This window comes from Mobula hypostoma, chromosome 2 (assembly GCF_963921235.1).
Source record: "Mobula hypostoma chromosome 2, sMobHyp1.1, whole genome shotgun sequence".
Taxonomy (NCBI): Eukaryota; Metazoa; Chordata; class Chondrichthyes; order Myliobatiformes; family Myliobatidae; genus Mobula; species Mobula hypostoma.
Genome location: NC_086098.1, coordinates 159,780,963 through 159,803,677, shown reverse-complemented (window position 1 = coordinate 159,803,677; position 22,715 = coordinate 159,780,963). Strand labels below are relative to the sequence as shown.

General features: G+C 45.4%; 2 protein-coding genes across 10 annotated transcripts in view; one reads left to right on the top strand and one right to left on the bottom strand.

The window, feature by feature from the left end:
- LOC134342609 (zinc finger protein 229-like) overlaps nt 1-22,715 on the bottom strand; it is a 112,206-nt gene that overhangs the window by 34,193 nt on the left and 55,298 nt on the right. The gene's annotated exons all lie outside the window — the stretch shown is intronic.
- Nucleotides 1-22,715, top strand: part of LOC134342610 (zinc finger protein 239-like) — a 48,595-nt gene that overhangs the window by 22,428 nt on the left and 3,452 nt on the right. For 2 of the 9 annotated variants that reach the window (XR_010017049.1, XR_010017052.1), the window contains exon 2: nt 2,126-2,231. The exons of 1 other annotated variant lie outside the window; for it this stretch is intronic. Coding sequence is in view for 5 of the 8 variants with exons in the window: in XM_063040935.1 (XP_062897005.1) it covers nt 14,656-15,762 (1,107 nt within the window). In the remaining 3 variants the exon portion in view is untranslated. Of the gene's footprint in view, nt 1-2,125; nt 2,232-2,256; nt 2,494-4,427; nt 4,726-13,189; nt 13,334-14,192; nt 18,195-22,715 lie in introns of those variants that run through there. 6 more of the 9 variants (XM_063040935.1, XR_010017050.1, XM_063040937.1 and 3 more) reach the window with 6 other exon arrangements.

The following is a 22,715-nucleotide window of genomic DNA, read 5'->3' as shown; positions in this document are numbered from 1 at the left end:
TGTGTCAGAGAGATGACTTCTTCCCTGTAGGCCACCTCATTATTGTTTGAGATTAGGCCAATGAATGTAGTGTCATCAGCAGATTTAATTAGCAGATTAGAGTTGTGGGTGGCGACACAGTCATGGGTATACAGGGAGTGAAGGAGGGGACTTAGTACTCGGCCCTGAGGGGCTCCTGTGTTGAGACTCAGAGGGGTGGAGGTGAGGGAGCCCACTCTTACCACCGACCGGCGATCTCTCTCTCTCTCTCTCTCACTCACATACACACACACACAATGCTGGAGGAACTCAGCAGGCCAGGAAAAGAATAAACAATTGACGTTTCCGGCTGAGATGGAAGGGGAGAAGTCTGAGTAAGAAGGTAGGGAAAGGAGAGGCAAAAGTGCTAGGTGGCAGGTGATAGGTGAAACCGGGAGAGAATGAATGGGTGAAGTAAAGAGATAGAAAGTTAATTGGCTGGAGGAAGGGGAATCTCATCAGAAAAGACAGAAGACCATGGAAGAAAGGGGAGGAGGAGCACCAAAGCGAGGTGATGGGCAGGAAAAAAGATAAGGTGAGAGAGAGAAACACTAACAGCGAATGGGATGGCAATTACCAGACTTCAGGAAATGAATGTTCGTGTTATCAGGTTGGAGGCTATCCAGATGGAATATCAGGTGTTGCTCCTCCGAGCTGAGTGTGGCCTCATTGCAGAGGACATGGATTGAGATGTCAGAATAGGAATGGGAAGTGGAATTGAAGTGAGTAGCTGCAGGGTGATTCCACTTTTTCTGGCGGATGGAGTGGAGGTGCTGGATGAAACAATCTACATCGGGTCGCATCACACTTGGGGCACTGAATACAGAAGATGACCCCAACAGACTCGTAGGTGAAGTGTCACCCAACTTGGAAGGACTGTTTGGGGCCATGAGTGGTCGTGAGGGAGGAGGTGTAGGGGCAGGTATTTGTCCCACTTGTAAGGATAAGTACCTCAACGGAGATCAGTGGCGAGGGAGGAATGGACAGGGAGTCGTGTAAGGAGTGATCCCTGCAGAAAGCTGAAAATGAGGGAGCAGGAGGGATAGATGTACTCAATGGTGAGATCCCATTGGAGATGACAGATGAATCATGTACTGGACGTGGAGGCTGGTGGGGTGGTAGGTGAAGACAAGAAGAACCCTATCTGTGGTAGAGCAGTGGGAGAATAGGCTGAGTGCAGCCTATTCTCCCGTGCAAGAAATGGAAGAGATGCGATTGAGGGCAGTGTTTTAGGTGGAGAAGGGAAGCCCCCTTCTTTGAAGTAGGTGCACATCTCTTTAGTTCTGGAATGAAAAGGCTGAGAGCAGATGCGGTGGAGATGGTGGAACTGAGATAAGGGGATAGCAGTTTTACAAGTAACAGGGTGGGATGAGGTATAGTCTACATAGCTGTGAGAATCAAAAGAGTTACAAAAGATATCAGTAGATAAACTGTCTCCAGAGATAGAGACAGAGAGATCGTGAAAGGGGAGGGAGGTGTCAGAAATGGGTCAGGTAAATTTGAGGGCAGTTTGGAAGTTGGAAGGAAAGTTGATAAACTCACCACGAGTGCAGGAAGTAGCACCAATACAATCGTCAATGTAGCCGAGGAAGAGTTGGGGAGCGATACCGGTGTAGGTTTGGAACATGACCTGTGCCACGTAGGTAGGCATAGATGGGACCGATAAGAGTGCCCATGGTTACACGTTTGATTTGAAAGAAGTGGGAGGAGGCGAAGGAGAAAATATTGAGAGTAAGGACCAGTTCCGCCAGCTTGATTAGAGTGGTGGTGGTGGTGGAAGGCAAGTGATTGTTATCCAGAGAGAAGTGGAGAGATTTAGATCAGTCGACCGTCAAGCCTCAAACTCGGAATAGTCCTCTCCTATCAGATTTTTCTTCTTTTCCAGATCTTGACTTTTCTCACCCAATCTGGTCTTCTTCTAGCTAGCCTCTTCCCCCTCCCCTAACTTTTTAATCTTTCATCTTCCCCCTTCCTTCTCAGTCCTGTAGAGAGACCGACTGTTTATTCGTTTGCATAAATGCTGCCTGGGCTGCTGAATTCCTACAGCGTATTTATGTGAGTTGCTTTGGATTTTCAGCGTCTACAGTCCTTATTGTGTTTGTTCCAGTATTCGCCGCCCGTTACCAGACGATCAAATGCGCATGCGCAAAGGACGCAGCCAGTTCCGGAAAATCGCGCATGCGCGCGCAGACCGAGAAGGATTTCAGTAGCAGGTAGGAACCACGGTAAAATCCGGGATTTCGTTGGCATCGGCGTACGAACCGTGACTGAGGGACAACTTCCGTGAGCTCTGGACACAGTGAGACTCCGTACCCCAACAGCCCCGGTCCTTTCCCTCTCTCTGAGCCCCACGATCCGCACCTGGGCCCTGGGGAGCTTTCTGCTGATCTGCGATGGTGCTGCCTTTTCTGCAGCGCATGCACATCGCTGGGACCGTGACGGCTGGGATGGCTCTTTCGCTCTTGGGGTTTCTGGGTAAATAGGCAGCCATCGTTGACACTACCAGCGCTTTCCCCGCTAGGTCATTCAGTGTGTTTGCAAGCACAGGGGCTTGGTAAAGGAGCAGATGGGTCTCCCAGCATTGCCGAGCTCCAGATATTTAAATCCAGTGATTAGGAACTCTGAACAAAAATGTAGTTCCTAGTCAAAAAAAATGGCAATAAGTGACGCATGGAAAAAAAAATAGAACCCCTCTATTTATTTGTTTTTCGTCTTAACTAAATTCACCTCTCTGGACATCCAAGGTTCTCTTACGTTCCATCCCCATCCTTCCTTCTAACAGGAACATTACACTTGTGCAAATGATATTTAAACACCCTCCACCCACGCAAATCACTTTTATTCTACCTCCTCGTGTTCTAGAACTTTCTATCTGTGAAAACCAGGTAATTACAGGCCGGTGAGCCTGACATCAGTAGTAGGTAAATTATTGGAAGGTGTTCTGAGAGATCGGATATACAAGTATTTGGACAGCCAAGGGCCGATTAAGGATAGTCAGCATGGCTTTGTGCATCGTAGATCGTGTTTAACAAATCTTGTAGGGTTTTTCGAGGAGGTTACCAAGGAAGTAGGTGAAGGAAAGGCTGTGGATGATGTCTACGTGGACTTAAGTAAGGTCCCAAGGTCCCACATGGGAGGTTAGTTCAGAAGGTTCAGACACTAGGTATCCACGGAGAGGTTGTAAACTGGATTCGAAATTGGCTGTGTGGGAGAAGACAGAGTGATAGTGGATGATTGCTAACCAGACTGGAGGCCTGTGACTAGTGGTGTGCCTCAAGGATCTGTGCTGGGACCATCGTTGTTTGTTGTCTATATCAATGATCTAGACAAAAACGTGGTAAATTGGATCAGCAAGTTTGCTGATGACACCAAGATTGGAGGTGTTGAGGACAGCGAGGAAGGCTTTCAAAGCTTGCAGAGGGATCTGGACCAACTGGAAAAATGGGCCAGAAAATGGCAGATGGAATTTAATGCAGACAAGTGTGAGGGGTTGCATTTTGGAAGGACAAATCAAGGTAGGACATACACAGTAAATGGTAGGGCACTGAGGAGTGCGGAGGAACAAAGAGATCTGGGAGTTCAAATACATAAATCCCTGAAAGTGGCATCACAGGTAGACAGAGTTGTAAAGAAGCTTTTGGCATCTTGGCATTCATAAATCAAAGTATTGAGTGTAGGAGTTGGGATGTAATGGGGAGGCTGTATAGGACATTGGTGAGGCCAAATTTGGAGTATTATGTACAGTTCTGGTCACCTAACTATAGGAAGGATATCAGAAAGATTGAAAGAGTGCAGAGAAGATTTACTATGATGTTGCCGGGTCTTCAGGAGTTCAGTTACAGAGAAAGATTTGAACAAGTTAGGACTTTATTCTTTGGAGCGTAGAAGGATGAGGGGAGATTTGATAGAGGTTTACAAAATTATGAGGGGTATAGACAGAGTAAATGTGAATAGGCTCTTTCCACTTAGATTAGGAGAGATAAATACGAGAGGACATGGCTTTAGGGTGAAAGGGGAAAGGTTTTGGGGGAACTTCACTCAGAGTGGTGTGAGTGTGGAATGAGCTGCCATCTGACGTAAATGCGGGCTCACTCTTAAGTTTTAAGAATAACTTGGATAGGTACATGGATGGGAGAGGTCTGGAGGGTTATGGACTGGATGCAGGTCAATGGGACTAGCGGAATAATGTTTCGGCACATACTAGAAGGGCCGTATGGCCTGTATTCTGTGCTGTAGTGTTTTTTGATTCTAACATGTTTTACACCATTCTATCAGGGTATGTACTGATATCAATCACTGTTGCCCTGGGTAACAAGTGACCTGTAGATTTCACATCACTTCGCAAGATATTCATTGGCATTGCCATCAAACTTGAAATAATATCAATGTTCCCTCTCGCATTTTTACAGCTGTGCGGACCAACCATTGGTGTGAGCAGAAAATCTTTACACGGCCTGAAAATAGCACAGTACTTTAAATTAAAATCATAAGAAATCCAGCTGTGTAGCAACAAAGGCCATCTGTCTGGGAGCATTTCAATAACTATGTGGCCAGACACACACGCATCTCACAGGGAACAGCAAATAATACGAATGGAAGGAATGAAACTGAGCCAAGCCACAGACTGAAGATGGGCAGAAGTGTCTCGGTCATATAGTTAAAATGACTTTTTCAGGCGGCTGGGAATTGGAAGGTTTGGACCAGAAGGTAAATGTCAGGGGAAGTACCAAAAGGCAAAATCGAAGTAACATATGATGGGTTAGATAGTTTGAAGTGTGTTTATTTTAATGCTAAGAGTATTATAGGTAAAGTGATGAACTTAGATCATCGATCTGTACAGGGAACCACGATGTTGTAGTTATTGGTTGAGAGGGGGGCAGGAATGGGTGATTAATGTACCAGGTTTTTGAAATTTTACAGAAGATAGAGGAGGAGGTAAAAGAGGGGGTGGAGTTGCACTGATAACCAGGGGAGACAGAATGGAGGTTTAGGACATTTGAGTAGAACTCAGGAATAAGAACAGTGTAATCATGGTGATGGGATTGTACTCCAGACCCCCTATAGCCACCAAACAGATATGTAATCAGATTCAGGACATGTAAAAATAACAGGGTTGTTATCATGGGGATGTTTAAAGATCAATTGCGCAAAGTACATGAAAGTTATGTTCCTGTCAGGGAAGGACAGGAATGGAAAGATAGGAGAACCTTGGATGTCCAGAGAGGTGATGACTTTAGTCAAGAAATAAGACCATGAGATAAAGCAGCAGACATAGCCCATTCAGCCCATTGAGTCTGCTCCGCCATTCAATCATGGGCTGATCCAATTCTTCCAGTCATCCCCACTCCCCTGTCTTTTCCCCATTCCCTTTGATGCCCTGGCTAATCAAGAACTTATCTATCTCTGCCTTAAATGTACCCAGTGATTTGGCCTCCACAGCCACTCGTGGAAACAAATTCCACAGATTTACCACCCTCTGACTAAAGTAATTTCTCCGCAGTATGTAAAGCAACAGCAGATGAGAACAAATGAAGCACATGGGGGTGATAAAGAAGCCAGAAGGGAACTAAATAAGGCAATTAGGAAAGCCAGAAAGGACCATGAAAAGTCAATGTAAACCCCCAGGCATTCTGTGCGTACATAAAGAGCAAGAGGATAACTAGAGAGAGGGTGGGACCACTCAAGGATGAAGGGGTAACATTTGCTTGGATGTGCAGAATGTGACTGAGGTACTTAATGAGAACTTTGCTTCAGTATTTACCAAGGAAAAGGATATGGAGGACCAGGAGATCAGTGCTGAGTCTATAAATACGTTAGGGCATTTAGGGGTCATGGAGGAGGAAGAGTTGGATTTTCTCATGAGTATTAAGGTTGTTACGTACCCCGTAACTGGGTTGCCAAACCAGCAGAAATGGACCACTTAGTTGGAGTCTGGATTACTGGAACTAAGAAAGTTTTATTAAAGAAATAAGCAACACAGTACTCTAATCAAAAGGATATCAAGCTCTATCGCAGTCTAGGGGTAAATGATCAGTTTCAAGTGACGCAAAGTTCAATTCAATTGAGTTCAGTTCAGTTCACAGTAATCACTGTTGTGCCGTTGGGGCAGGGAGAAGAGAGAGAGCGAAAGCGAATGAATATTCAAAACGGATTCCACACAGACCTTCGATATTCCTCGCAGTTTGCTTTCGGGCGAGCCCTTTGTAATGTCTTCTGAGGTCACCGACTGTGACCCCTCCGTTCCGGATACGACCGTTCTTCTGCGGTGAACCGGGCACCCAGGCAAGGGCGAACTCACATACCAGGTTCCCGCCGACCCGTACCTTTCTACCCTGTGCGTCTATGGCTGGTCCCGCGATCAGACCTCCAAAACTCCCACTAACTTGTGGGGGCACACCGCTTCCAGGGTCTCGTTACCTCGTGGAGTCGTGTGTCTGTTGCCTTAGCGAACCTGTCCCCCTGCTGGGGTATCGCCTGTCCATCAAACTTCAAACGGTTCAGGGTTCAAAGCCACCGGTCTCTGACAATACTCGGAACCATGTCTCCTTTCAGTAATCTCTCTCGTCTCTCTCTTATTAGCACCTTGCATGTTCCCCCATTGTCCTCTTATCGGCATCAATCTTCTGATAACTGGTTCTTTAGTCACAAGGTGGATAATGGGGCTGGTGAGATTAACCGCAGGTTATTGAAGGAAGCAAGAGATGAAATTGCTTGGCCCTTGACCAGTATCTTTTGTGTCCTCTCTGGGCACAGGTGTGGTCCTGGAGGACTGGTAAGTGGCTCATGTGTCTCTGTTTAAGATCACAGAACATAGAAATCCTACAACCCAATACAGATCTTTTGTCCCACAATGCTGTGCCAAACATGTACTTACTTTAGAAATTACCTAGGGTTACCCATAGCCCTCAATTTTCCTGAGCTCTGTGTGCCTATCCAGGAGTCTCAGACCCTATCGTATCTGCCTCCACCACCGTTGCCGGCAGCCCATTCCACGCACTCACCGCTCTCTGGATAAAAAAACTTACCCTTAACATCTTCTCTGTACTTACTTCCAAACACCTTGGAACTGTGCCCTCTCGTGTTAGCCATTTCAGCCCTGGGAAAAAGCCTCTGACCATCCACACAATCAATGCCTCTCATCATCTTATACACCTCTCTCAAGTCACCTCTCATTCTCCGTCACTCCAAGGAGAAAAGGCCAAGTTCACTCAACCTATTCGAGTAAGGCATGCACCCCAATCCAGGCAATATCCTTGCAAATCTCCTCTGCACCCTTTCTATGATTTCCACACCCTTCCTGTGGTGAGGCGACCAGAACTGAGCACAGTACTCCAAGTGGGGTCTGACCAGTGTCCTACATAGCTGAAACATGACATCTCAGCTCCTAAAGTCAATCCCACGGTTGATGAAGGCCAATGCACCGTATGCCTTCTTAACCACAGAGTCAACCTGCATAGCAGCTTTGAGTGTCCTATGGGCTTGGACCCCAAGATCCCTCTGATCCTCCACACTGCCAAGTCTTACCTTTATAGGCATCCGTTAGTCTCATGAGACCATGGATTTGCGCCTTGGAAGGTTTCCAGGGCGCAGGCCTGGGCAAGGTTGTATGGAAGACCAGCAGTTGCCCATGCTGCAAGTCTCCCCTCTCCACGCCACGGATGTTGTCCAAGGGCATTAGGACCCATACAGCTTGGCACCGGTGTCGTGGCAGAGCAATGTGTGGTTAAGTGCCTTGCTTAGGGACACACAAGCTGCCTCAGCCAAGGCTCGAACTAGCGACCTTAAAATCACTAGACAAATGCCTTAACCACTTGGCCACGCGCCAACAGAAGTCTTACCATTAATACTATATTCTGCCATCATATTTGACCTACCAAAATGAACCAACTCACACTTCTCTGGGTTGAAGTCCATCTGCCACTTCTCAGCGCAGTTTTGCATCCAATCGATGTCCCACTGTAACATCTGACAGCCCTCCACACGATCCACAACACCCCCAACATTTGTGTCATCAGCAAATTTACTAACCCATCCCTCCACTTACTCATCCAGGTCATTTATAAACATCACGAAGAGAGTGGGGTCCCAGAACAGATACCCCCAGAACCTCTCCCGTCCCCATTGATGATGCAAAGATCACTCCCAGAGGCTCAGCACTTGCCTCCCTTGCCTCCCACAGTAGCCTGGGGTACATCTCATCCAGTCCTGGTCACTTATCCAACGCGATGCTTTCCAAAAGCTCCAGCACATCCACCCTTAATATCTATATGCTCAAGCTTTTCAGTCCACTGTAAGTAATCCCTACAATCACAAAGATCCTTTTCTGTAGTGAATACTGAAGCAAACTACTCGTTAAGTACTTCTGCTATCTCCTCCGATTCCATACACTCTTTTCCACTGTCACACTTGATTGTTCTTATTCACTCTTGTCTTATCCTCTTGCTGTTCACATACTTGTGGAATGCCTTGGGGTTTTCCTTAATCCTGCCCACCAAGACCTTCTCATGGCCACTTAAGCTCCTTCCTGCAAGCCTTATAATCTTCTAGATCTCTATCATTACCTAGTTTTATGAACCTTTCGTAAGCTTTTCTTCTTGACTAGATTTTCAACAGCTTTTGTACACCACGGTTCCTGTACCCTACCATCCTTTCCCTGTCTCATTGGAATGTACCTATGCAGAACTCCATGCAAATATCCACTGAAGATTTGCCACCCTTGAGAACATCTGTTCCCAATTTATGGTTCCAAGTTCCTGCCTGATAGCCTCATATTTCCCCTTACTCCAATTAAACGCTTTCCTCACTTGTCTGTTCCTATCCCTCTCCAATGCTATGGTAAAGGAGATAGAATTGTGATCAGTATCTCCAAAATGCTTTTCCACTGAGAGATCTGACACCTAACCAGGTTCATTTCCCAATACCAGATCAAATACAGCCTCTTGCAGGCTTATCTGTTATGTCAGGAAACCTTCCTGAACATACCTATCAAACTCCACCCCATCTAAACCCTTCACTCTAGGGAGATGCCAATCAATATTTGAGAAATTAAAATCTCCTACCACGACAACCCTGTTATTATTATACCTTTCCAGAATCTGTCTCCCTATCTGCTCCTGGATGTCCCTGTTACTACATAAAAAAAAACACCCAGTAGGGTTATTGACCCTTTCCTGTTTCTAACTTCCACGCACAGAGCCTCAGTAGACAGTCCCTTCGTGACTTCCTCCTTTTCTGCAGCCGTGACACTATCTCTCATCAGCAGTGCCATGCCCCCCACCTCTTTTGCCTCCCTGCCTGTCCTTTCTGAAACATCTACTACCTGGCACTCTATGTAACCATTCCTGCCCCTGAGCCATCCAAGTCTCTGTAATAGCCACAACATCATAGCTCCAAGTACTGATCCACGCTCTAAGCTCATCTGCTTTGTTCATAATGCGTTAAAAATATACACATCTCAAACCATCGGTCTGAGTGCATCCCTTCTCTATCACCTCCCTCTCGCACTGTCTACAAGCTTTCTCTATTTGTGTGCCAACTGCCCCTTCCTCTGTCTTTTCAGTTTGGTTTCCCACGCCCCAATAATTCTAGTTTAAGCTCTCCCCAATAGCCTTAGCAAACCTCTCTGCTGGGATATTGGTCCCCTTGGATTCAAGTGCAACCTGTCCTTTTTGTACAAGTCACTCTGACCCCAAAAGAGGTCCCAATGATCCAGAAATCTGAATCCCTGCCCCCTGCTCCAATTCCTCAACCACACATTTATCTTCCACCTCACTCTATTCCTATACTCACTGTCGTCCTGAGGTTACTACCTTTGAGGTCCTGCTTTTCAACTTCCTTCCTAGCTCCCTGTAGTCTGTTTTCAGGTCCTCCTCCCTTTTCCTACCTATGTTGTTGGTACCAAAATGTACCATGACCTCTGGAAGAGAACGAGGGAAAATCTTGGGAACTGTAGACTGGAAAGTTGCTGGAGAAAATTCTTCAGAAAAGGATATATGAGCATTTGGACATCCTTGGCCTAATTTGGAGGAACCAGTATGGCTTTGTGTGTGGCAGGTTTAGCCTTAAAAATTTGATTCAGTTTTCTGACTAGGTGATGAGCGAGATTGATGAGGGGAGGGCAGTGCATGTTGCCTACATGGATTTTAGTAAGGCATTTCACGAAGTCCCTCATGGGAGGCTAATCCAAAAGATGAAGATGCCTGAGATCTATGGCATATAGGCTGTTTGGATTCAGAACTGGCTGTGCACATAGAAGACAGAGGGTAGTGATTGAAGGGACTTATTTGAGCTTGAGGTCTGTAACTAGCGAGTTGCGCAGGGATCTGTGCTGGGACCTCTGCTGTTTGTAATGAATGTAAATGATTAGTTGCAGATATGGTTAGAGAAATGGTGGATGGATTTTAATCCAGATAATCAAGGTCCATAGCACCTTGGTAGGGCAAATGCAAGGAAACAGTAAACTGCTAAGGACAGGACCCTTAACATTTTACTGAGCAGAGTGACCTTGGGATCCAAGTTCAGAGCTCCTTGAAAATGGCTGCAGTGGTCGATAAGGTGGTTAAGGTTTATGGAATGATTGCTTTTATTAGTTGAGGCATTGAGTTCAAAAGTCAGGAGGTTATGTTGCAACTTGATAAAACTGATTAGTCTACATCTGGAGTATTGTGTGCAGTTCTGGTCACCCGCTATAACAAGGATGTTGAGACTTTGGAGAGGGTGCGGAAGGATGCTGTTTCATTTAGAGGGCATGTGCTATTACACAAGAGGCTGGACAAACTTGGTTTGTTTTCTCTGGAGCGTTGGAGGCTGAGGGAAGATCTGGAAGAGGTTTACAAGATTATGAGAGGCATAATTAGAGCAGACAGAGAGTATCTGTTCCTCAGGGTTGAAACGTCTGATACCAGAGGCATGTATTGAAGGTGAGAGGGGCTAGGTTCAAGGAGGATGTGAGGTGTGTTTTTTTACTTAGAGAGCCGTGGATGCCTGGAATGTGCTGCCTGGTATGGTGGTCAAGGAAAATGCATTGGAGCTTTTTAGAGATGTTTGGATAGGCACATGAATGGAAGGAAGATGGAGGGATATGGACATGGTGTAGGTAGGTGAGATTAGTTTTTGGGTGTTTCTGATTTGTTTTTTATTTGGTTTGGCACATATTGTGGACAGAACATCTTGTTCCTGTGTTGTACTCTTCTATGTCTATAATCTAAGGTATAGATGAGAAAAGTATCTTATCAGATCATAAGGTATAGGAGCAGAATTAGGCAATTTGATCCATTGAGTGCTGAGCCATTTCATCATGACTGATCCATTTTGCCTCACAGCACCGATCTCGTGCCTTCTCCCTGTATTCCTTCATACCCTGACTAATCAAGAATCTATCAACCTCTGTCTTAAATATACCCGATGACTTTGCCTCCACGTCTGCCTGTGGTAATGAATTCCACAGATTCACCACTCTCTAGATAATGAAATTCCTCTGCATCTCCGTTCTAAAAGGACATCTCTTTATTCTGAGACTGTGTGCTCTGGTCTTAGACACGCCCACCATAGGAAGCATCCTCTCCACGTCTATGCAACACGGACAAAATGCTGGAGGAACTCAGCAGGTTAGCCAGCATCTTTGGTCAAAAAATACAGTCGATGCTTTGGGCCGAAACCCTTCGGCAGGACTGGAGAAAATAATCTGAGGAATAGATTTGAAAAGGTGGAGGGAGGGGAGAGAGAAACACTAGGTGATAGGTCAAACCTGGAGGGTGAGAGAGGAAGTAAAGAGCTATGAAGTTGATTGGCAAAAGAGACAGAAGGCCATGGAAGACAGATAAATGGGGGAGGTGCACCAGTAGGGGGTGATAGGCAGGCAAGGACTCAAGGTGAGAAAGGAAAGGGGAATGGGAAATGGTGAAAGTGGGGGCCGGGGTCCTTTACTGGAAGTTTGAGAAATCAGTGGTCATGACATCAGGTTGGATGCTACCCAAAGGGAATACAAAGGTATTGTTCTCCAAGCTAAGTGTGGCCTCATCACAACATGGATGAACATACGTGAATGGGAAATGTAATTAAAATGGGTGGCCACTGGGAGATCTCGCTTGTTCTGGCGGATGCAGCATAGATATTCAGTGAAGCGGTCTCCCAATCTACGTTGGGTATCACCAATATACAGAAGGCCACACCAGGATAACACAGTAAATTACCTCAACAGCAATCTATCAAGGCTTTTCAACATTCTGTAGATTTCATAGAACATCAAAATTTACAGCACATTACAGGCCCTTTGGCATAACGTTATGCCAACCATGTAATCTACTCTAGAGACTTCCTAGAATTTCCCTAGCACATAGCTCTCTATTTTTCTAAGCTTCATGTACCTATCTAAGAGGCTCTGAAAAGACCCTTTTGTATCTGCTTCCACCACCACTGCTGGCAGTGCATTCCACGCACCCACCACTCTCTTTGTAAAAACCTTACCCCTGACATCCCCTCTCTACCTACTTCTAAGCACCTTAAAACTATGCCCCTTTGTGTTAGCCATTTCAGCTCTGGGAAAAAGCCTCTGGCTATCCACATGATCAATGCCCCTCATCATCCTATACATCTCTATCAGGTCACCTCTCATCCTTCATCGCTCCAAGAGAAAAGGCCAAGTACGCGCAACCTATTCTCATAAGGTACGCCCTCCAATCCAGGCAACATCCTTGTAAATCTCCTCTGCACTCTCTCTATAGTATCCACATCCTTCTTGTAGTAAGGTGATCAGAACTGAACTCCAAGTGGGGTCTGACCAAGGTCTTGTGTAGCTGTAACGTTACCTCAGGGCTATTGAACTCAATCCCACGGTTGATGAATGCCAATAAACCATACGCCTTCTTAACAACACTGTCAATCTGCGCAGCAGCTTTGAGGGTCCTATCAACAGGGACCCCATATCTCTCAGATCCTCCATACTGCCAAGAGTCTTACAGTTATATTATATTCTGTCTTCAAATTTGACCTACCAAGATAAATTACTTCACACTTAATCTAGGTTGAACTCCTCTCCCACTTCTCAGCCCAGTTCTGCATCCTATTGATGACCTGCTGTAACCTCTGACAACCCTCCAGACTATCCACAACACCCCCCAGTCTTTGCATCATCAGTAAACTTACTAACCCACCCTTCTGTGTCTTCATGCAGGTCATTTATAAAAATCACAAAGAGGAGTGGTCCCAGAACAGATCCCTGTGGAGCAGCACTGGTCACTGACCATGCAGAATACGTACCATCTACAACCACCCTTTGCCTTCTGTGGACAAGCCAATTCTGGATCCACAAAGCAAGGTCATGCCTCCTTACTTTCTGAAGGAGCCTGTCATGGGGAACCTTATCAAATGCTTTACTGAAATCCATATACACTACATCCACTGCTCTACCTTCATCAATGTGTTTTGATAGATCTTCAGAGAATTCAGTCAGGTTCAGAAACATGACCTGCCCTAGACAAAGCTATGCTGACTATCCCTAATCAGATCATGTCTCTCCAAATGCTCATAAATCCTTTTTTAACAAAAAATTTTTTTCTTTCCCCATACCCCCACTACCTTCCATAAATCTTGCCTCACAGGATCTTCTCTAACAACTTGCCCACCTCTGAAGTAAGACTTCCTGGTCTATAGTTTCCTGGGTTATCCCTACTCCCTTTCTTGAACAAGGGAACAACATTTGCAACCCTCCAATTCTCTGGTACTTCTCCTGTCCCTATTGATGACGCAAAGATCATCGCAAGAGGCTCAGTAATCTCTTCCCTCGCTTCCCACAGTAGCCTGGGATACATCTCATCCAGTCCGAGTGACTTATCTAACTTAATGCTTTTCAGAAGCTCCAGCACATCCTCTTTCTTAATGTCTATATGCTCAAGCATTTCAGTCCGCTGTAAGTCATCCCCACAATTGTCAAGGTCTTTTTCCCTGGTGAATATTGAAGCAAAGTATTTATTAAGTAGCTCCACTACCTCCTCCAAATCCACGCACACGTTTTTACTGCCTTCTTCACCACCATCTTTACAGATCCCAAGTGTCTTTACGCCTCAGATCTTGAATTTGCTCTCTAATTTCTTATTTCTTCTACCACATTATATGAACATACACTTCCAGAAATGTGGTCATTCACCAACTGATGACTTTTGTAAATCTTTTTACAGGTTAGAAACAGGGAAAAGGTTTGTGTATGGTAATCTCAAAAACGACAACACGTCAGTTTTGCTGTGTTTAAGGAGTGACCAGATATTTTCTTTGTGACACCAGATGTTGATCCTTGGTGATGAAGAAGTATCTCACCCCAGATGGAAATGTCTTTTGTGTCTGAGATGAAGTTTACTGTTGTAACTCAGTGAAATCCACTGAAACCCGAGAGCTGAGAACACACCAGCATTTGTTCACTAGTGATCATTTCTTCAACTGCACTGATTGTATGAGGGATTCACAACGTCCGACATCTGACTTGATGAATTGAGTGAGAACTAGGGGAAGAGATTCACTCACTCATTTTACCTGCAGACACATCAGCAAGTTCACACTGACAGGCTGTTCACCTGCTCAGTCTGTGGGAAACGATTCACTTGGTCATCCAGCCTCCAGACACACCAGTCAGTTCACACTGGGGAGATGTCGTTCACGTGCTTTGATTGTGGGAAGGAATTCACTCGGTCATCCGACCTACTGGCACATCAGTCAATTCATACTGGGGAGATGCCATTCACCTGCTGTGACTGTGGAAAAGGATTCACTCAGTCATCCAACCTCCGGAGACACCAACGAGTTCACACTGGAGAGCGGCTGTTCACCTGCTCAGACTGTGGGAAGGGATTCACTTGGTCATTTGAACTGAAGGTACACCAGCGAGTTCACACAGGGGAATGGCGGTTCACCTGCTCAGACTGTGGGAAGGGGTTCAGTCAGTCATATGACCTACTGACACACCAATCAGTTCACACTGGGGAGTGGCCATTCACCTGCTCAGACTGTGGGAAGGGGTTTACTCAGTCATCTAAACTGAAGATACATCAACGAATTCACACTGGGGAGAGGCCATTCACCTGTTCAGACTGTGGAAAGGGATTTGCTCACTCATCTGACCTACAGACACACCAGCGATATCACACTGGGGAGAGGCCGTTTACCTGCTCAGACTGTGGGAAGGGGTTTACTCGGTCATCTGAACTGAAGGTACATCAGCGAATTCACACTGGAGAGAGGCCATTCATCTGCTCTGAATGTGGGAAGAGGTTCACTCGTTCGTCCAACCTACAGATGCACCAGCAAGTCCACACTGGGGAGAGGCCATTCTCTTGCTCTGAATGTGGGAAGGGATTCACTCGGTCATCTCAACTGACAGTACATCAGCGAATTCACTCTGGGGAGAGGCCATACACCTGTTCAGACTGTGGGAAGGGATTCATTGACTCGTCCAGCCTACAGACACACCAGCGAGTTCACACTGGGGAGAGGCCTTTCACCTGCTCAGACTGTGGGAAGGGGTTTACCCGGTCATCTCAAATGAAAGTACATCAGCGAATTCACACCGGGGAGAAACCGTTCTCCTGCTCTGAATGTGGGAAGAGATTTAATCGTTCATCCAACCTACAGACTCATCAGCAGGTCCACACTGGGGAGAGGCCATTCTCCTGCTCTGAATGTGGAAAGAGATTCAGTCGGTCATCCACCCTACAGAGACACCAGGAAGTTCACACTGGAGAGAGGAACTTCGTCTGATCTGAATGTCGGAAGAGATTCACTTGGTCATCTAACCTTGTGGTACTACGGAGTTCACACTGGGGAAACAGTTTAAATGAACTGCTTGATAGATATTTAACCATCATGGTTGCTGAATCCAAAGTTCAGTTCAAAGTGACCATTGGTATTGAACTCTATTTATTGCTGTTGTTCTTCACCCTGGTCACTGGACTTGGGAGGAGTTTCTTCTGCTGACTTTCACCATTTAGATCTGTTGCAAATAAATCAGTTCTATTTTAAACTCTGTCTTGGGTACTTATTGAATTTACAACACACAGAGTGTACAGTAGGGTGTCACCTCAGCCCAGCTGGTCCCTGCCAGTGTTCCTGTGCCACGACAGTCCTTTTAAATTCATCCTTGTTGTTGACCTATCTCACTGCCTGTGGTCATGGATTCTGAACAGTTATCACTCTGTGGGTGAAGAGTTTTCCCTTGAATTTACTGCCTGACTTTCTGTTGCCTTTGCTTGTGCCTGTGCAGGTGACATCCTTGATGACTATGTATAATGAGCAACTTGAAACTACTCACCCTTTCAACTGCAGTCCCATTGTTGTTAATCAATGTGAGTCTGACTCTGTACCTCCTGTAATCCAATTAACTTTTTTGTTTTTTGGACATTGAGGGAGAGGTTACGTTATGTTGGTACCACTGTGTCAGGGTGTTAACCTGTCCTCTGTCGGCTGCCTCATCACTACTAGAAATAAGGCCAATCAATGTTGTGTTATCTGCAAATTTGATCAGCAGATTGGAGCTGCATGTGGCAGCACAGTCGTGTATAAAGGGAGGGGACTCAGGATACAACCCTGAGGGGCCACCTGTGTTGAGGGTCAGAGGGGCAGAGGTGAGGGAGCCCATCCTTACCACCTGTTGGCGATCCAGTGGGAAGTCCGGAATCCAGCTGCACAAGGCGGGGTGCAGGTCAGGGTCTCTGAGCTTCCTGTCAAGTCTGGAGGGAACTATGGTGTTGAATGCTGAATTGTAGTTCAGGAACAGCATTTTAACATATGCATTCCTCTTCTCCAGGTGTTTGAAGACAGTGTGTAGTAGTGTAGCTTTGGCATCATTGGTAGACCATTTCCTTCGGTAGGCGAATTATAGGGGTCCAATGTGGGTGGTAGCATGCTGCAGATGTAATCATTAACCAGCTTCTCAAAGCATTTGCTTATAATTGAGGTGAGTGAGACAGGATGCCAATCATTCAGGCATGCTACCTTGGTTTTTTTAGGTACAGAGACAATGATGGACGATTTGAAACAGGAGGGCACTACACACTGGGAGAGGGAGAGATTAAGAATGTCCATAAACACAGCAGCTGTTCTGCACACACTTTGAGGACCTGCAGCTGTTGACAGGTTGGAATGTTCTACGTACCTCAGCCACAGAGATGACCAAGGAGCAGGTCTCATCGCCGGCTCTCCTCGGGTTCAGTCTTATTAGCCGTGAATCAAGTGTAAAAAACATCTAGCATGTCCAGGGTGAGGCAGCAATGTTGGCTGTACTGCTGTGTTTCCCCTTGAAGTCTGCGATGCTGTACACTGCATGTGTCATTGTCACAGAGTTGTGACTGGAGTTTGTCACTTTGTTGGAGAGGGAGGGAAAGAGAGAGAGAGAGAGATCATCCAGGATATAATCCAGAGGCCGTTCTTTCGCAGAGCCCTCAGTGCTGTCAAGGAGCCCATCCATCCGTCCCATAATCTGTACCATCAGTATGAAGGCACCGCAGTATAAGAACAAGGTCTGTTAGGCTGGGTACAAGCTTCTTTCCCCAGGCTGTGAGGCCTATGAACACCCTGCTACCACCTAGAACACATTATTGGTGACAAAACCAGTAGGACTATACTGTTGCTGCGTTCACCAGCAGTTTTTGCGTGTGTTGCTTGAATTTTCCAGCATCTGCAGATTTCCTCATGTTTGAGGATTATACTATTGTATATTTAACTGTACGCCATTTTTGCACTTTATATCAAATTGTATATCTACAGAATATTTTTTATCTGTTAATATTATTCTGTTAATTCTATTTTTATGTATTGTATGTGATACATTTACTGTGTTTTGTGCCTTGTATGTTCCCTGTGGACGTTCGTTATCGAATTCATTGTCGTTGGCAGTGTCGTGTTACAAAGTAAACAGAATTCAAAACACTATTTTATGCATGGGGTGTCCGTCTTTTAGGTATAGGAGATATCTAATAACCTGGCCACTGAATGCATGTTCATGATCTTCTGCTGCTGCCAATCTACTTCAAGATTTGACAAGGTGACCTGATAGAGGTGTATAAGATAATGAGAGGCATTGATTGTGTGGATAGTCAGAAGCTTTTTCCCAGGCCTGAAATGGTTGCCACAAGAGGGCACAGGTTTAAGGTGCTGGGGAATAGGTACAGAGGAGATGTCAAGGGTAAGTTTTATACGCAGAGAGTGGTGAGTGCGTGGAATGGGCTGCCGGCAATGTTGGTGGAGGCAGATACGATATGTAAAAGACCCTGGTAAGGCCTCACGGTGTATTGTGAGCAATTGGGGGCTGCTTATTTAAGGAAGGATGTGTTGACATTGAAGAGGTTTCAGAGGAGATTCACAAGAACGTTTCCAGGAATGAAAGGGTTATACGAACAGCAATTGAAGACTCTGAGCCTGTACGCGCTGGAATTTAGAAGAATAAGGGCAGAGTCTCATTGAAACCTATCACATGTTGAAAGCCGAGATAGTGTGGACATGAAGAGGATGTTTCCTTTGGTAAGGCTGTCGAGAACCGGAGGGCACAGTGTTAAAATAGAGTGATGTCCATTCAGAAAAAAAGCTGAAGCAGAATTTCATCAGCCAGAGGGTGCTGAATCTGCGGAATTCATTGCCATGGGAGACTGTAGTGGCCAGGTTACTTGGTGCATTTAGGGTGATCATTGTTAGGTTCTTGATTAGTCACGGTGTGAAAGGTTATGGGGAGAAGGCAGGAGATTGGGGTTCAGAGAGAAATGGGTTAGTCATGATGAAATCGTGGAGCAGACTCGATAGGCCTACATCTGCTCCTATGGCTTATGATCTCATGGTTGTAGGCAGAGAAGATGGGTTTAAGCTGACAGAAAAGCAACAGTAACACAAATAACCACACGTTACAACAGTGATGTGCAGAAGAGCATCTCTGTATGCACAACACAGAAACACCTCATTTACTCCATGCTTCCTATATTTATTGTAGATCTCTCTCTTTTTTCGAACCAAGTTTCCAATATCCCTTCAAAACCATGGCTCGCTCAAACTTTTAACCTTTCCTTTCAACCTGAAAGGAACATAAAGATTATGTACCCTCAAAATTTCGCCTTTAAATGACCTCCATTTCTCTATTACATCCTTCCCATAAAACAAATTGTCCCGATCCACTCCTTCTAAATTGTTTTGCATCTCCTCAAAGTTAGCCATTCTCCAATCAAAAATCTCAACCCTGGGTCCAGTCCTATCCTTCTCCATAATTATATTGAAACTAATAGCATTGTGATCACTGGACCCGAAGTGCTCCCCAACACAAACCTCCATCACCTGCCCTATCTCATTCCCTAACAGGAGATCCAACACTGCTCCTTCTCTAGCTGGTACCTCTATGTATTGCTGCAAAAAACTATCCTGCACACATTTTTACAAACTCCAAACCATCCAGCCCTTTTACAGAATGGGCTTCCCAGTCTATGTGTGGAAAATTAAAATCTCCCACAATCACAACCTTGTGCTTACTACAAATATCTGCTATCTCCTTACAGATTTGCTCCTCCAATTCTTGCTCCCCATTAGGTGGTGTATAATACACCCCTGTAAATGTTACTACAACTTTCTCATTCCTCAATTCCACCCAAATAGCCTCTTTAGACGAGCCTTCTAATCTATCCTGCCAAAGCACTGCTGTAATATTTTCTCTGACAAGTAATGCAACACCTCCCCCTCTTACCCCTCCGATTCTATCACACCTGAAGCAACGAAATCCAGGAATATTTAGTTATCAATCACACCCCTCCGGCAACCATGTTTCACTAATAGCTACAACATTATATTTTCAGGTATCAGTCCATGCTCTAAGCCCATCCACCTTTCTTACAATGCTCCTAGCATTAAAATAGATGCATTTAAGAAACCCTCCAGCTCTTACTCACTGTTTATTGCTAATAGTGCAAACAACTTACTTCCTTCTCCCCTACATCTTCGGCCTGAGTGCTCCCCTTCTCTGTCACCTGCCTATCCTCCCTCACACACTGTCTACTAGCTTCCTCTATTTGTGAACTAACCTCCTCTCTCCTAGTCTCTTCAATTTGATTCCCACCCCCCAACCATTCTAGTTTAAAGTCTCCCCAGAAACCTTTGAAAATCTCCCCGCCAGGATATTGGTCCCCCCCCCCTAGGATTCAAGTGCAACCTGTCCTTTTTGTACAGGTCACATTGTATAAAAGCAAGGAGATAATTCTGAGATTTTATAAGACACTAGTCAGGCTGCAATTGCAGTGTTGTCGATAGTTGTGGGCCCCATATCTCTGAAAGAATGTGTTGTCATTGGAGAATGTCCAGAGGAGTTTCACAAGGATGATTCTAGGAATGAAGGGGTTAACATGAGCATTTGGCAGCTTTTGGCCTGTACTCATTGGAATTTAGAAGAATATGTGTGTGTGTGTGTGTTGGGTGGGCGGGGGGAGGGGGGAGGTTCTCATTGAAACCTACCAAATGTTGAAAGGAGTAATTATGATGGATGTGTTGAGGATGTTTCCTATGGTGAGATGTCCAGAATTAGAGAGCACAGGCTCAAAATTGAGGGGCAACCTTTTAGAACAGAGGTAAGGATTACTTGCTTTTATTCAGAAAGTAGTGATCTTGTGGGACGCCCTGCCACAGACTGTGGTGGAGGCCAAGTCCTTGGGTATACTTAAGGCAGAAATTGATAGTTTCCTGATCGGTCAGGGCATCAAAGGATATGGAGAGGAGGCGGGTGTATGGGGTTGAGTGCGATCTGGAATCAGCCGCGATGCAATGACGGAGCAGACTCGGTGGAATGAATGGCCTAATTTTACTCCTATGTCTTTGGGCCTTATGGTCTTATGGTCCACATGGACTTCAGCAAGGCATGTTCCAAGGATCTAACGGGTGGCGTAGATTTTATGACTGTTGTGGTGTTGCATGCCTTGAATTGTGCATAAAAGTTGCTTAGAGCCTCAGAGCATACATTTGACTACAAATGTACTTTGACTATGGAATGCAGTAGAGGCTGTTATTTACATGAGCATGAACATGAGCCAACAGAATTAGAGAATCATCGCTCAGTCTCTCAAACCTGTTTAATACGTTCATTACTGATGTAATTGAGAACTCAGGTATGCATTCTGATCTCCCATGGTAATATTTCATCTCTTTGCCGATGAATAATATAGCCATCTTTTAAACTACTTAAATACCTCCTCCTCTACTCTTTGAAGAAGCAAGTCACACCACCCTACCCTCCATTTCTAGATCAGAATCAAAATCAGAATAAGCTTTTTTACCACTGACATATATAGAAACATAGAAAATAGGTGCAAGAGTAGGCCATTCGGCCCTTCGAGCCTGCACCGCCATTTATTATGATCATGGCTGATCATCCAACTCAGAACCCCGCCCCAGCCTTCCCTCCATACCCCCTGACCCCTGTAGCCACAAGGGCCATATCTAACTCCCTCTTAAACATAGCCAATGAACTGGCCTCAACTGTTTGCTGTGGCAGAGAATTCCACAGATTCACCACTCTCTGTGTGAAGAAGTTTTTCCTAATCTCGGTCCTAAAAGGCCTCCCCTCTATCCTCAAACTGTGACCCCTCGTTCTGGACTTCCCCAACATTGGGAACAATCTTCCTGCATCTAGCCTGTCCAATCCCTTTAGGATCTTATATGTTTCAATCAGATCCCCCCTCAATCTTCTAAATTCCAACGAGTACAAGCCCAGTTCATCCAGTCTTTCTTCATATGAAAGTCCTGCCATTCCAGGAATCAATCTGGTGAACCTTCTTTGTACTCCCTCTATGGCAAAGATATCTTTCCTCAGATTAGGGGACCAAAACTGCACACAATACTCCAGGTGTGGTCTCACCAAGGCCTTGTACAACTGCAGTAGTACCTCCCTGCTCCTGTACTCGAATCCTCTCGCTATAAATGCCAGCATACCATTCGCCTTTTTCACCGCCTGCTGTACCTGCATGCCCACTTTCAATGACTGGTGTATAATGACACCCAGGTCTCGTTGCACCTCCCCTTTTCCTAATCGGCCACCATTCAGATAATAATCTGTTTTCCTATTTTTGCCACCAAAGTGGATAACTTCACATTTATCCACATTAAATTGCATCTGCCATGAGTTTGCCCACTCACCCAACCTATCCAAGTCACCCTGCATCCTCTTAGCATCCTCCTCACTGCTAACACTGCTGCCCAGCTTCGTGTCATCCGCAAACTTGGAGATGCTGCATTTAATTCCCTCATCCAAGTCATTAATATATATTGTAAACAACTGGGGTCCCAGCACCGAGCCTTGCGGTACCCCACTAGTCACCGCCTGCCATTCTGAAAAGGTCCCGTTTATTCCCACTCTTTGCTTCCTGTCTGTTGAGAATATATGTTGAGAACTCTACTGTTCTAATTGTTCAAAGACAACAAATATACTATAAATAACACAGATAAATAAACAGTGCAAAAATAAATAGATGCGTGGTAATGGGAATTCAATGGTTGGAGAAGCAGACAGGAGATTCCGAGATATAAAAAAGAAACAGGAATGGCAAATCACAGATCACAGATCAGGATTTATTGGCAAAGGCAAATTAAAAGAAGACAGGAGCAATGCAGAGCAACTGTTGTTGGAGTGGGGATTTGAGGCTTTACCTCTTTGAGGCTTCAGTGAGGAGAGCCTTGAGTGAGAGAAAGCAAGAAGC